At 51.6% G+C, this 15,761-nt stretch overlaps 2 protein-coding genes and 1 pseudogene across 2 annotated transcripts in view; 1 reads left to right on the forward strand and 2 right to left on the reverse strand.

The window, feature by feature from the left end:
• The first annotated feature begins 255 nt into the window (after positions 1 to 255).
• LOC101138059 (golgin subfamily A member 6-like protein 25) lies at positions 256 to 4,416 on the forward strand. The gene is made up of 4 exons (XM_063698728.1): positions 256 to 378; positions 1,739 to 1,797; positions 2,128 to 2,269; positions 2,902 to 4,416. The coding sequence occupies exons 1-4, from the start codon at positions 256 to 258 to the stop codon at positions 4,414 to 4,416; spliced, it is 1,839 nt and encodes a 612-aa protein (XP_063554798.1).
• Positions 4,417 to 8,050: 3,634 nt separating this feature from the next.
• On the reverse strand, positions 8,051 to 10,001 carry LOC115932922 (WAS/WASL-interacting protein family member 3-like; annotated as a pseudogene).
• Positions 10,002 to 13,900: 3,899 nt separating this feature from the next.
• Positions 13,901 to 15,761, reverse strand: part of LOC109023386 (E3 ubiquitin-protein ligase HERC2) — a 49,541-nt gene continuing 47,680 nt past the window's right edge. Inside the window, exon 21 of the transcript XR_008671903.2 lies at positions 13,901 to 14,904. The gene's annotated coding sequence lies outside the window, so the exon portion shown is untranslated. The remainder of the gene's footprint in view (positions 14,905 to 15,761) is intronic.

Genomic DNA, 15,761 nt, shown 5'->3' on the forward strand with positions numbered 1-15,761 from the left:
GTTCTTGCGATAGTTTACTGAGAATGATGATTTCCAATTTCATCCATGTCCCTACAAAGGACATGAACTCATCATTTTTTGTGGCTGCATAGTATTCCATGGTGTATATGTGCCACATTTTCTTAATCCAGTCTATCATCGTTGGACATTTGGGTTGGTTCCAAGTCTTTGCTATTGTGAATAGTGCCGCAATAAACATACGGCAACCTGGCACTTTGACAGGCCTTTAGGGGGAATTCTTTGGGCCACATCTGAATGTCTCTCATTCCAGGAGAGGCCAGGGATCTGATCAGCCACCTGCATGATTCATGGACGTTTGCAGGAGAGTTAGAGCAGGCTCTCTCTGCTGTCGCTACACAGAAGAAGAAGGCGGATAGGGTGAGTCCAAACACGGCCCCGTCCCTTGGGAGCCCAGCTTCGCAGATGGAGGAGTGAGCCTAAAGGTCCCTTCTGTAGGATGGAGTGTCCTGCCCAGAAGGCAGCATGGCCATTTCTTGCTGCTTTTGTGTGTGGTTGTTAGAGGCAGACTGGGGCTGAGTCGGCTGTTGTGGGTGAGTTGGGGAGCACTGTGGGGAGCGAGCACTGGACATAGAGCTCAGAGGCCAAGTGCCCGCCCTGCCCATACTTGGCTGTGGCCTTGGCCAAGTCCTAAGTGGCGGTTAGGGTACTTGTACCATAAAGGTACAGAAGAGTATCTTGAGTATGTTATTATTTGTGTGGAGAGAGGGGGCAGGTGTATATGTGTGTGTGTGTACGTATTATGGTAATATACATAAAACGCGTTTGTAAGGATTCATAAAAAAACTCAGGATAGAGGCACAATGTTGGGGGGAGATATTTCCCTTCTGGACTTTCTGAGTTTTGGACTATGCGAACGTATCATCCTTTCAAAAATTCAACAAAGGATTAATTTCCTCCTTCTTAACTGTGCCCCTACCTCCAGCGAAAGAATGGGCTTAGAGAATCAGATATACCTGGGTGTTGAAATCCCAGCTCTAAGTGATCTTAGGCAGCACTTAACCTTTAATACCGCATGTTTTTCATCTACACAATAGAGGTAATAATGGTAACCATCTCCTATGGAGGTTGTGAGGATTAAATGGGATTGTTAGCATAGTGCCTGGTGAAGCACTCAATAAAGGTTCCAACAATGGTAGTGATAACAGTAATAACAATAGCAATATTATCTGATCGCTCTGGACCCCTGTTAGCCAGCCCTAAATTCAATCTCTTTCCCTGTCCCTTCCACCTTCACTGAGTTCTTTGAAAAACAAATGAGGGTCAGGTGCTCTCGCTCACGCCTGTAATGCCAGCACTTTGGGAGGCTGAGGTGGGCGGATCACCTGCAGTCAGGAGTTCAAGACTAGACTGACCAACACGAAGAAACCCCGTCTCTACTAAAAATACAAAATTAGCCTGGTGTGGTGGCACATGCCTGTAATCCCAACTACTCGGGAAGCTGAGGCAGGAGAATTGCTTGAACCCAGGAGGTGTAGGTTGTGGTGAGCTGAGATTGTGCCACTGCACTCCAGTGAGGGCAACAAGAATGAAACTCTGCCAAAAAAAAAAAGAAAGAAAAACAAATGAGACCATGGGCTTGGAAATGCCTTGAGAACACGTCAGGTGTGATGGAGAGTGAGGAAGTGTTACTGTGGAGTAGTCACTGTAGCAGTTGTTCCTGGTCGTCCAGCTACTGCTCTGCCTGCTCTATCCTGATTTAACCTTTCTGTATTTGCAGTACACTGAGGAGTTAACAAAGGAGAGGAACGCCCTGAGTCTGGAACTGTACAGGAACACGTAGGATGGGGGAAGGTGGAATGGGAGGTCTGGGGGCCCTTAGCGTGGGTGGTGTTCTGGGAGGTGAGGGGTACAGGTGAGCATGGGGAGAGGCTCCTACAGGTTTACATGTGTGCACAGGGAAGCTCTAGTGCCGGCTGTGCCACTGACTCATGGGATAGCCTCAGGCAACTCATGTCTTCTCTCTGGCCTGCCACCTGGGACTTTTAATTCCTGGGGTCCCTTCCAGCGCCACGGTTCTGTGGTTGTGGGGTGAGGGTAGGGGGTCAATCACCAAAGCGGTCTTTTATGTTCTTCATTCATTCCTTTCTCTACTGCCTCTGGCCACAGCATAACTGATGAGGAGCTGAAGGAGAAAAATGCCAAACTACAAGAAAAACTTCAACTTGTAGAATCTGAAAAGTCTGAGATCCAGCTCAACGTAAAGGAGCTAAAAAGGAAACTGGAGAGGGCCAAGCTCCTGCTGCCACAGGTGAGCGGCTGCAGCCCCGGGGGTTGTGGGAGCCCCATCCAGCTGGGACCATGGTCTAGGGATCATGCAGGGTATGGGGAGGCTCCAGCCAAGAGCTGGAAAATTTGGGTCCTTGTTCTTGTCCTGCCATAGAATCCTCTAGAGTGTACTAAAAATGTACAAATTGGGGCCCTGCCTGGGGAATCAGAATCTCAAGAGTTAGGGCTTAAAAATATTTTTTTAAAGGATCATGGATGAAAACCATTATTTTATAGATTACATTTATTTATTTATTTGAGAAGGAGTCTCACTCTGTCACCCAGGCCAGAGTGCAGTGGCGCAATCTCGGCTCACTGCAAGCTCCACCCCCCGGCTTCACGCCATTCTCCTGCCTCAGCCTCCCAAGTAGCTGGGACTACAGATGCCCACCACACCCGGCTAATTTTTTGTATTTTTAGTAGAGACGGGGTTTCACTGTGTTAACCAGGATGGTCTCGATCTCCTGACCTCGTGATTCGCCCACCTCGGCCTCCCAAAGTGCTGGGATTACAGGCGTGAGCCACCGCGCCCGGCCTATAGATTACATTTATATGGCTAGCTCATGATTCTGCTTCCTTCTGAGGTTCAAAAAAACACTTTCACTATTCCAGCAGCAGCTGCAGGTGGAGGCTGACCACGTGGGTAAGGAGCTGCAGAGTGTGTCAGCAAAGCTCCAAGCCCAGGTGGAAGAGAACAAGTTGTGGAACCGCCTGAACCAGCAACAGGAGGAGATGTGGAGGCAGGAGAAGATACAGGAGCGGGAGGAGAAGATGCAGGAGCGGGAGGAGAAGATACAGGAGCGGGAGGAGAAGATGCAGGAGCGGGAGGAGAAGATGCAGGAGCGGGAGGAGAAGATACAGGAGCGGGAGGAGAAGATACAGGAGCGGGAGGAGAAGATACAGGAGCGGGAGGAGAAGATGCGGGAGCGGGAGGAGAAGATACGGGAGCGGGAGGAGAAGATACGGGAGCGGGAGGAGAAGATACGGGAGCGGGAGGAGAAGATACGGGAGCGGGAGGAGAAGATGCAGGAGCGGGAGGAGAAGATGCAGGAGCGGGAGGAGAAGATGCAGGAGCAGGAGGAGAAGATACGGGAGCGGGAGGAGAAGATACGGGAGCGGGAGGAGAAGATGCAGGAGCGGGAGAAGATGCAGGAGCGGGAGGAGAAGATGCAGGAGCGGGAGGAGAAGATGCAGGAGCGGGAGGAGAAGATACGGGAGCAGGAGGAGAAGATACGGAGGAAGGAGGAGATGATGTGGGAGAAGGAGGAGAAGATGCGGAGGCAGGAGGAGATGATTTGGGAGAAGGAGGAGAAGATACGGGAGCTGGAAGAGAAGATGCACGAGCAGGAGAAGATACGGGAGCAAGAAGAGAAGAGGCAGGAGCAGGAGAACATACGCGAGCAGGAGAAGAGGCAGGAGCAGGAGGCGAAGATGCGGAGGCAGGAGGAGAAGATGTGGGAGAAGCAGGAGAAGATACGGGAGCTGGAGGAGAAGATGCACGAGCAGAAGAAGATACGGGAGCAAGAAGAGAAGAGACAGGAGCAGGAGGAGATGTGGAGGCAGGAGGAGAAGATAAGGGAGCAGGAGGAGATATGGAGGCAAAAGGAGAAGATGCACGAGCAGGAGGAGAAGATACGGAAGCAGGAGGAGAAGGTGTGGAGGAAGGAGGAGAAGATAAGGGAGCAGGAGGAGAAGGTGTGGAGGCAGGAGGAGAAGATACGGGAGGAGGAGGAGGAGAGGCAGGAGCAGGAGGATAAGATGTGGAAGCAGGAGGAGAAGATGCAAGTACAGGAGGAGAAGATGCAGAGGCAGGAGGAGAAGATAAGGGAGCAGGAGGAGAAGATACGAGAGCAGGAGGAGATGATGGAGGAACAGGAAGAGAAGATGGGGGAGCAGGAGGAGAAGATGTATAAGCAGGAAGAGAAGATGCAGGAACAGGAGGAGAAGATGCGGGAGCAGGAAGTGAGGCTGCGGCAGCAGGAGGAGAAGATGCAGGAACAGGAGGTGAGGCTGCAGGAGCTGGAGGAGAGGCTGGGGAAGCTGAGGCAGAAGGCCGAGCTCTTGAGGGGGAGCAGGCAGAGGTGCGTGCAAACCCTGGAGATCATACAGAACAAACTCACCACAACTTAGCAGATGGTGGTTGGCTCCCTCTGCTTTTCCACCAGTCTGTGGCCTACAGTTTAAATGGTGGGAAGAAGGGTGTGAGATTTGAGGCTGGGGAGGGAGGCATGGGCCTCTAGGCAAGGGAGGCAGTCATTTAGGCCTGGAGGAAGGGGCCAGGGCCAGGGGCCTGGGCAGGCGACAGAGCCCCGCAGTGCCCTCACTACCCTGTTTATGGGCCCAGAATCTGGAAGCCAGCCACTACCTACCCTGACGCCTATCCTGCAGGTGGAGCTGAAGAGCCAAGAGGCTGAGTCTGCAGCAGCAGCGAGACCATCACCTGGGTCACCTGCAGCAGTACGTGGCCACCTATCAGCAGCTGGCCTCTGAGAAGGAGGCACTGCCCAGCTGCAGCAGCAGGAAGCTCAGGGCGAAGCAGTGGCCAAGATGGCCCACCGATAGTTGCAGGAGACCCGGTTGAGGGGTTGATGAGGGCGAGGCCCCAAGGGGGATGACCTGGCAACCTCCATGCCTTCTCACTCTCTTTCCTGGCCCCTTAGGAGCACCTGGAAGCTGCCGTCTAATGAGCACATGACAAGAAGGCAAAGACAATAAACATGTAAAACCCAGCAGCAAGGCCTGGAGAAGAGTAAGCCGCCATGTGACTGTTTAGAATATAGTCTGAGCACAAACCTGAAAAAAAATTTTTATTTATTTTAAATTGTGGCAAAATACCGGCCAGGCATGGTAGCTCACGCCTGTAATCCCAGCAATTTGGGAGGCCGAGGTAAATGGATGACCTGAGGTCAAGAGTTCAAGACCAGCCTGGCCAATACAAAAATTAGCCAGGCATGGTGGCGCATGCCTGTAATCCCAGCTACTTGGGAGGCTGAGGCAGGAGAATCGCTTGAACCTGGGAGGCAGAGGTTGCAGTGAGCTGAGATCGTGCCACTGCACTCAAGCCTGGGTGACAGAGCGAGACTCCATCTCAAAAAAAAAAGTTTCTTCCTTACATGTATGTTTCTGTTAGTTTTCTTCTTGGTCTTTCTCATTTAGTCTTGTGTTGTCTTTTGGCATTCGTAGTAAACTTTTATCTGCCTCCAGAGAGTATTGACTTTGAGTTTATGGCACACAATGGGAGTAAGGGCAGATCGCCTTCATCTACTTTGGGACTAAGCTGGTTCAAAGCAGGTTTTAGGTTTTCTGATGGCTGGTCTATGTTTTATTCATTTGGACTCCTAGGGGTGGCCCTTCCAGGGTCCCCACCAAGGTCCCATCTCCTTCCTGGGACCCAAATTCTCATTATGTCATTTCAGCCCTGTGAGAGTGCCAAACATTCAGCTAGGCTCTCCAGCCTCTTAACTATCACTTCATACTCAGTTTCTTAGCCTCTTAGCCCTCTACTGTTGACCGATCACCAAATGTGGGAAAGCACTAAGGACTGTCAGGATCACCTCCTAGGCCTGGTCACTCAAGTCCTGGCTGAGGTCTCCAATTACCTTCCAACAATTGTTTTTGATTGGGGGCGGGGCACATTTTTATCCAGTTTTTCTAACTGCTCTTGTGGGGAGGTGAATCTGTAACAAGCTCCTCTGCCTTTATTGAAAGTTGAAAACCTTCATCTGTCCTTTTTTTGTTGTTTTTGAGATGGAGTCTTGCACTGTTGCCCAGGCTCTAGTGCAATGGCATGATCTCTGCTCACTGTAACCTCTGCCTCCTGGGTTCAAGCAATTCTCCTGCCTCAGCTTCCCGAGTAGCGTGTGCCACCATGCCTAGCTAATTTTTTTTTATACCTTTAATAGAGGCAGGATTTCACCATGTTTTCCAGGCTGGTCTCGAGCTCCTGACTCAGGTGATCTACCTGCCTCAGCCTCCCAAAGTGCTGGGATTACAAGTATGAGCCACTGCATCCGGACCATCTGTCTTTTAAAACGTTTTTAATTGGAGGTATAATTTCTATTAGTGAAATGCACAGGTCTGGCTTACATTTTGATGAGTTTTAACTTATTTAACATTACCATGGAACCCACCTCCTTTGAAGATACAGAGTATTTCTATCATCCAGAAAGTTCTCCTGTGCTTTCATGCTGTCCCGCACTCCCCCAGCAGCTGATGAACATGCTGAGGACATTGGTACTGGATTCTGGCCGCCCCAAAAGAGCCGCTTTGACCAGGCTTACCCAGCACTAAATCCCTGCCTGCTCTCTCAAAATTTCCATCTTTAAACTGGTTGTACCTATAACCCTCCCTCATCAAGTCAATAGATTAACAAACCCTGAAAAATAAACAACTCTTCCTGGCCCAGCAGCCCACAGCCTAATATTTACTGTATTCCCGGGCTTTCAGAAATGTAACTCGCCTGCCGGTTCACCCTCACTAGGGCGGCAGCTGCACGGGAGCAGCTGGGCTCACCCATTAAGCAAGAAGCCAATAGCTGGACAGTGACACTCAGACCCCAGCCTGGGCGAGCCTGGCTGAAAGCCCCCTTCTTTCCATCCGACTGTGGAGAAAGGGGGCGGAGCACACACAACTCTACTGCCCTCCACATCCTTCACCTGTGCTTCCTCCTGGGAGAGGGAGCTGCTCATTAATTTGGCCAAAGCCTTCTTGAGGGCTGTAGGTTTCACAGGCTGGGTGTGTGGGGGCCACCGTGCTAGAGACAGAGGCTGGTGTGTCAGAAGGCAGCCACCTGGCCAGAGGGGGGTCAACCCCCTTGGTGACCTCCTTCCCCCGCCTGGACACAGTGCCCTGCACTCTCTACATGTGACTGTTCCCCTCAGAGCTGCTTCCAGGGGAGGGGTTCTAATCCTGTGGGTGGGGACATTGTGTTACTTTACAGTGGGCCATGGCTCCCTCTGATATCTCCAACTCAGAGGCAGTAGAGAGAAGATGAGAAATTCCCTGCCCCTCCTCCCTCAGCACCCCCACCTCTGCACACATCCACATGTGGAGACCCTGACAATGGGCCCTGGGAGTGCCCCCATCTGTGCCTGCTTTCCATGCCTGCAGCAGCCATGCCCACTCTCCAGACCCTCACCCGCCTGGGTCAGTAGACGCTTCACTGCCTGTGGTCCTGTGCCTACACCTGGGCCTCTGTACCCGTCAGTTCCCCCAGTCTGGTTCTTATTCCCTGCAAAGAGTAGGGAGCCTGTAAGGTCACCTGTTGAGCAAGCTGGGGGAGAAAAGTAGGGTGGGGATGGGAGGATGAGGAGGAGAAGCTCATGGTCATGCTGGAGACTCAGCTGAGCAGAGTCTATGCAGGCCCATTGGCTGCCTAGCCAGTGATCTCGCTCCCACCCTCATTTCTTCTTTGTTAACAAAACCACGACCTCATTAAATATTGGACATCTATAAACCTCATGGACCCTCCTCCAGCCTCCCCACCGTGTACTGGTGAGTCTAAGTCAACTCTAGTCATTTCATTCCTCTGGACATTGACTGCTTAGGGCTTGGGCATGAGCTGCCTCTTCACCTGAGCCTGAGCCACAGGTGCCCTCTGCACCTACCACGCTGATGCACTGGGCCAGGGAGAGCGCCGTCTGGATGGAGATGAGCTGTGAGGAGCTGGCGGCTGGGCGGATCAGGTTGTTGTAACGGGTTTTGTTCAGAAGGTCGTCCATCAGTTTCTGCTCGGCATGGGCCATGCGGCAGTCCCCTAGGTAAACACACAGACATGCTGGGCCCTTGTGCAGCTGTCTCCCACTGCAGCTGACAGCTATGAAGCAGGAGCTGAGAGGGCCAGGGAGCACAGACACCCTGAGAGCTGGCTGAAGCAGTGAAGGTGCTGGCCGGCCTGGCTTTCCCTGGGGACTTCAAATGACATTCATGACAGAGCTCAGCTACCTCCTCCCATGCCATACCTCTTCCTCCTCCTCCTCCCTCCGTCAATGAACAGCATCCTACGCTCTACACATCTGATACAAAACTGGGTGTCTCTTCCTGACCCCTCCCTTGGTTCACCCAAGTAGCCACCAAGTCCTGTCAGTCCTCCCATCTCCACGGCTACAGCCATGTCCCTGCCTCCCCCGCCCTGCCCACCTTCTATTCTCTCCACCTGCACTCTGTCCCTGCCATCCATGTGCCATACAGTGGCAGACTGATCTTTCTACAGCAAACTGGACTAGGGCCCTTCCCTACCCACAGCTCTCACAGCTGGAGGTGGAGTTGAAGCTCATGTTTTGGCTTGGCATTCAGAGCTCTTTCCCCCTCAGCACTGGCTTATCCAGAGTGCTCACAGGGCAGGGCAGGAGCCTCGTGACTCAAATGTGGGTTTGGTGCAGAACTGGGTCTGAGGTGGTGCTTTTCCTATGAAGAGACAGGGCCGACATGGGGGAATTTTCTGGGTTCAAAGTTAAACCTACAGAGTGCAAAGTTTCTCTGAGGCACCAAATGGAGGGGTCCAGCTAGCAGCTGGCTCCTGGTCTGGAGCTTCAGGGAGAGGTCTCAGCTCAGAGCCACATTCAATAGCCAGCTTACATGCAGCCTCCTGCAGGGAGCCCCTGGAGCTTCCAGCCTCCGATCTGCCCCTCTGCATACCCCAGATCTCTTGCCAAGTGGCGTTTGGGTCTTCATGTCATCTCCCTCCCATGTCTTGGAGTAAAGGTGAGGTGCAGGGACTTGCGCTTGTGTACTCTGGTGTCTTAAGGGAGAGTGTGTCAAGTAGAGTGGAGGCGGCTTGGAAAGAGGGAGACTCAGAAGAGAGTGAAGGATACATGACCAGGCGAGCCTGGGAGCAGGAAAAGAGAGTGAGCAGAGGAAACTGCTGGGTCAGGGGAGCGGATGGGAGGATCAGGGAATGCGGGGGGCTGGAGAGGTGGGGGTGGGGACGTTGGCGAGGGGCTGCCTGGCTCGCCAGGCTCAGGAGTCAGTTACATCCTCCCACAAGGGCCAGCTCACCTGGTCGCCCCAAAGCCCTCCCTCTGTGGGTGGGACCAGAGGGCCAAGAGCACGGATAACCCAATTGAGCAGGACTGAGGCGGACTCAGGTGGGTGCTGGGCTGGACTCCTGGCTGTGGGGAGCAGCCGCCACCCTGCCTATTGCATCCACTTTCCAACTCGCTGCCTATCTGAGCAGATGCGATATTGGGCACCTTGTGAAACATGCTCCTGGTGCACCTGCTGCCCCTCCTGCAGAGTGCCCAGGCTCTCCAGAGGGGATTCCTATGGAGGCTTGGCCTAGATTCTGAGTCCTGCCTCTCATACCTGGGGCTGCTACCCCAGAGGCCAGCTGCTTGAGTACCCCGGAAGCCAGTCTGTAGCCCCAGGCTACAGCTGGGTCCATCCCACAGCCCTTCTCTAATGTACCTATTTGGACTGACTGCTCATTTCATAGAGAGGGGTGTGTCTTGCCCCAGACCACCTGGCATGTCTAAGGCAGCTATGGGGTCAGAATCTGCAGCTCCCAGCCCTCAGCCCAGCAATAGTAGGAGAGGCTGGACCCCACATCTCTGAAGTCCCACTGGGTTGGTGCGAGCGGGCTCCCGAGTACAGGGCTGCTCTGCAGGCTGTGGGGCTCATGCGCCAGCTCTGAGCCCACCTGATGTGCTCAAGTTGCTCACCTTTGGGCCTGTCCTGCCTCTCAGGCATTTGGCTGACCCTAAGGGCCTCTCCCTCATCTTGACCACCAGCTACAGGCTCTGACTTAGAGGTTCCCAGAACCTTAGACCATTTGGCCGGCCCCCCATTTCTCACCTGAGGAAACTGAGACCAGAGAGGGATAGCAACTTTCTCAAGGACCCCCAGCAATTCAGAGGCAGAACCAGGTCTAGGAGCCTCTTCTCGATAGAGGTTCCCCCTGTCCCCTGAGCCTTCTTTAGTGCCTCATTAACTTCCCTGTAAGGAAACTGCCCCGCTGAGGCTGGAAATGGTGCTGTCCAGAGTGGTGTGTGCTGGTGACTGCGCCTCTGTTTGTACTTGTGTGTATGGGGGTGGGGATGAGGGGTGGGAATAAACGGCAGGGATTCTGAGGGCTGGATGCACTCCACCTCACCCCAAAAAGGGGCGCAGGAGAGCCCAGCCAAGCACAGCACATGCTTCGACTTTCCAATCTGCTGAATGCCTGTGAGGCCGGCTGGGCCCAGAAGACAAGGGACAGGCCTTTCCCCATAGATGGCAGGGGGGCCCCAGGATGGGTGGAAGCTTCTGCCGCAGCTTTGGGGGTCACAACCCAGCCCATGGGCTGACACTTAAGCAGAAAAGCCACCTCTAGGGGTCAGTCATAATCTAGTGATTCTGATGAGGAGGGCCCCACCAGCCTCTGTCCAGGGTCTTGTCTGGGAAAAACTGCTCCCTGGCAGAAAGAGGCTAATAATTTGAGAGGAAGCCATAGCTGAAACCCTAAGCTGTGTGAGTGTGTGTCCAGTTTGAGAAAGCATATCCGACTTAAACATTTGTATTGAAAAAATGGAAACATATTCCCCTTGTTTTGGAATACAAACTGCAGAAAGCAGCAGTTAACAGAATCTTATCGGAAAGGTCAGATTCTGCATCTGGAAAGGCACAGTGATTTTCAACTGCGGTGTGTGTCCTTAACTGAGGAAGGGAAGGTGAGATTTATGTTTAGTAAAAGGCAGCTATGAATTTACCTTTTATAAAGAGCTTGCTATATACTATTAGTGCTTTTCAGTCATGTCAGAATCAGCCAGATGCCTGTGGAAATGCAAATTCCTAGGCTTCATTCCCAGAGATTCTGGTCCTGTAAGCCTAGGGTGGGGCCCAGAAATCTCTATGGGGTGGTGCAGGCTGCCCCAGGACCACACCAAGAAACACTGCAACTGGCTCACACACATCCCAGTCCACAAATATGTAGGCAGGCATCTTATCTCCACAGAACAGATAGGGAAACTGAGGTCAGAGTGGGGAAAGAAATGTCACGGGGCCACCCAGCAAGTAGTAGCAGAGCCACAATACACCCACTGCCTGCAGACAGCATCTCTGATGACAGCTCCACCTCCCCACAGGAATCTTGCCTACCCCCACCCCTACCTCCTGCTGCCCCTATGGTGGGTCTCTGTCCAAGGAAGATGTATCCTAGGTCCTCTAGGCTGACTGCGGCTCAGAGGAAACCTTGGCCCAGAGTGTAGGAGCTAGAGGGGTCCTTGGAATTCATGTGGGGAATTTGAGGCCCAAAGAAGGCAGTCCTCACATTTGAACTCTGTCTGGAGAAGGGCTAGGTCTTCTTTCTGAGTGGTAGTTTTGACTTCACCAGCCTGGCCCTCAGTCAAGCTGGCTGTCCAGGCCCGCCACACCTCGGGGTGGGTGACCAGAGGCGGTGGTGCCATAAAACACGTTTCCTGGGAGATCCACCCCCAAAGCTCAAAACATTCCAGGGCTGGTGATTTGGGCAAGCCCCCTTCCCTCTCAGCCCAGTTTCCCCATCTCTACAACAGCTGTGCTGGTGGAGACTTCTGACACGGAGCTGCAGATTTTCTCCTGGGTGCCTACACCGCCCAGGTTGCCAGCTCCTCTGTGCCCACTCTTCAAGAAAGTCAGCTCTTAGGTAAGGAAGGTGCCTTGGCCCTATCAGGAGCAGGAGCCGGTGCACCCCCAGCTTCCCAGACCAGTGGGGATGACCCAGGCTGCCTACAAAGCTGCTGCCCAGCCCAGACACACCCGCCTGGGAGGGTGGCCCTGGCCCTTGTAGCGGCTCTGAGAAGAGTCGGCCCCCACTCCAAAACTGGCAGAGCCACCCATGCCTTCCCTCAGCCCAAAGAGGCTTTTAGGAAAATGAATCGTCTCAAGTTCAAACCCATGGGGTTGCTGAAAGACAAGACAGTGCAGGGTGAGCTGGTGCAAAGGAGCGCTGCTCGGTGCAGACTTTGCAGGGAGGGCACTTAGGAAAAAGGACTGGAGTCTGGGAGGGTTAACTAGCTTAGGGTTAAAGGGAGGGGATGGAGCTGGAGTGAGCTGGCCTCGTCCTCCCCCTTGGGCCTTCCAGCCTGGGCTCAGGTGATTCAAGGGAGCAAGCACCTCCCTCTCCCAGCCAGGGAGTTCTTGCCACATTCTGCAATCAGTACCATTCCCTTGGGGGCTGGGTGACAGCCCCCACTTCTGGACCTGGCTGGAACTGCTGTCTCAATTCTAGATCCAAAAGAACCTCTGGCAGCTTCTCCATCTCCCTCTCAGTCCAACCTCACCTCTTCGCCCGTGGAGTAGCTCCAACAGCAAATCTGGCAACTGGAGGAACAAGGCAGGAAGGGCAGGGTCTAAGGAAGGAACCACCTTCAAAAGGCAGCTCTGCCACCTTCTCTCCAGGACTCTCAGGCTTGCTTTACCTATTGCTCCCTCGACATCCTTTTGCTATAATCTGGCATGTTGATGTATAGTCTTTAAAAGCCAACAACGCTGTTGACGTGGAGCAGACTTCCCATTTGGGATGGTTTGGAGAAGTTAGGTTTGAGGGCATCCTCTCTTCTGCAAACTGCAGCAGTAATAGATGAGATATGCAAAGTAAATAAAGGCTGGGTGCGGTGGTCATGCCTGTAATCCCAGCACTCTGGGAGGCTGAGGCAGGAGGATCACTTGAAGCCAGGAGTTCGAGACCAGCCTGGCCAATATGGCGACACCCTGTCTCTACTAAAAATGTAAAAATTAGCTGGGCATAGTGGTGCACACCTGTAGTCCCAGCTACTCAGGAGGCTGAGGCAGGAGAATCACTTGAACCTGGGAGGCAGAGGCTGCAGTGAAACGAGATCCCGCCACTGCATTCCAGCCTGGGCGACAGAGTGAGACTCCATCTCAAAAAATAAAAATAAAAAATAAAGTAAATAAAAAAGACATGCCCAGGCTGAAAAATAAGTTAATTATCTCCATGAACGAAAAGAAGAAAAGAAATGCAAAGTGGTTGGAGGCTGAAGAGCCTGGACCCTGCTGGGCTTTGGGAACCAAAGATGGTGGCAAGTCCTTTGGGATAAAGACGGACCAAATGACTCCTAGCTAGAAGCTGGGAGCTTGGGTGTACCCCAGTACTTGAAAGGATGCTGGCTGGGCGCGGTGGCTAATGCCTGTAATACCAGCACTTTGGGAGGCCGAGGGAAAGTAACTCTTATGTCAGTGTGAAGCAAATCAGACAGGACAGGGGAACATGGAGGGGAGGAGAGCCAAACCAGGGCCTGGTTCCAGACCCACCGCACCCGCCCCATTGAGCCAGGAGCACAGGTGGCTCTCTGCACAACATCAAGAGCGAGGACATGCTTTCACCTCCACTTTAACTCAGGTTCCTAATGGGACAGCAGGCTTGTCAATCCCACTTGCCCCCGTGGCTCACACCAGAAAACTACCAGCAGTGTGAGTAAGGACAGAAGCAGGAGACGGAGGAGCCAGGGTTGGGGAATCCCACAGCAACCCACAGGCCCTCATCACACACGGCAAGGATGCGCCCTCACTGGGCTCACCACCACCAGACATCACCTTCACTACCTTATACCCTGCCTGGATAACACCACTGTAACACAAGAAACAGGTCTAGGATCTAGCATGTATGCTACACCTGAAGGAGCAAGAGATGGTAATAAAATACAATGAAATTTTTAGTTTATTTAATATAAAATTTAGAGCCATAATCAAAATGTGTAATTCTGATGGGATTCACTACTTATAAAAACTTTGCAGCGCTCTATTTTCAAATGTAAATGGTATTCTGTGGCTCCTTGCCAGCATGTAAATAACGATTTACTCTGAAATACGTTTCATGGCTTATTTTTGGCAAGCAGCAATTTCTCCAACCCACGTTTTCCAAGGGAAAAAAGGACATGAAATGTCTCCAAAAGTCTCTTACAATCTTTAGATAAACTACTGTTCAACAACTGCATCTGCCAAGTCAACACATCAAGAATCCTTCACTCACAAACACTTAAGGTGAGAAAACAGTGTCTATCCATGCAGGAGAGGGACACATTATCCATGCTTACGAAGACAGCCTGGATATCGGCTACTGGAAAGCTGCGAATGCATTTTTCTTTTTCTACTTTCCAAAATTTTTGTGAGGTGATACTTATTTCTATGTTTGTGTCTATTCTTTTTATTTTGTATTTTTTAGTAGGTACATCCTTACTATAAATCTGCTGTAGAACCAATGTCCCATACAGGACCCCACATGCCACAGGAACCAAAAAGTCACACGCAGCGAAGATGAAGACACAGGAGACAACCTGTGTGGACAGCACAGAGCCACCTGCCCAGGACACCAACGGAGCCACAGGTGCAATTCAAAATGTTCTTAGTTGTATTAATAAACATGGCCAGGTGCGGTGGCTCACGCCTGTAATCCCAACACTTTGGGAGGCTAAGGTGGGCAGATTACCTGAGGTTGGGAGTTCAAGACCATCCTGGCCAACATGGTGAAACCCCATCTGTACTAAAAATACAAAAATTAGCCAGGTATGGTGGCATGCTTCTGTTAGTCCCAGCCACTCAGGAGGTTGAGGCAGGAGAATCATTTGAACCCAGGAGGCAGAGGCTGCAGTGAGCTGAGATCGTGCTACTGCACTCCAGTCCAGGCAACAGAGTGAGGATCCATCTCTGGGTGGGGAAAAAAAATTGTTCTTAGTCACATTAACAAAAGTAAAAAAAAAAAACACACACACACATCAACAAGAAAAACAACAACACATAAAATTAATTGTAATAATGGCTGGGTGCAGTGGCTCATGCCTGTAATCCCAGCACTCTGGGAAGCCAAGGCGGGCAGATTACTTGAGGTCAGGAGTTCGAGACCAGCCTGGCCAACACAGTAAAACTCTGTCTCTACAAAAATACAAAAATCAGCCAGGCGTGGTGGTAGTCCCAGCTGCTCAGGAGTATGTAGTCCTGTAGTCGCAGCTGCTCAGGAGGCTGAGGCAGGAGAATCACTTGAACCCAAGAGGCGGAGGTTGCAGTGAGCCAAGATTGCACCACTGCACTCTGGTCTGGTCAACAGAGTAAGATTCCGTCTTAAAAAATAAAAATAATTTTAATAATGTATCATAGTTATTCCAACAGATCAAAAATATGACCATTTCAACATGAAATCAATATAAGAAAAATTACTGAGATATTTTACATAGGTTATTTCATATTAAGTCCTCAAAAACCATCTGAGTAGCTTACATATGTAACACATTTCAATTTGGACAGTGAAATTTGCATTGAAAACATCTGATCTCCATTTAGACTCATAAAATATACAGTTGACAAAGTAGACTCCCAAGGCCAAGTGATTCTAAACATACTTAAGTGCTTTCTAATAACAGAATCAAATTTTCAAACCTGCATTTTAATTAATAAAAATTAAACAGATAAAATATTCAGTGTCTCAGCTATGACGGACAGACTTCAAGTGCTGATCAGCAAACGGTGTTGAGTGTAGCCAGACGGGCCAGCGCAGGCTACAGAGCTGC

The sequence above is a fragment of the Gorilla gorilla genome, chromosome 16 (assembly GCF_029281585.2).
Source record: "Gorilla gorilla gorilla isolate KB3781 chromosome 16, NHGRI_mGorGor1-v2.1_pri, whole genome shotgun sequence".
NCBI classification, from domain to species: Eukaryota; Metazoa; Chordata; class Mammalia; order Primates; family Hominidae; genus Gorilla; species Gorilla gorilla.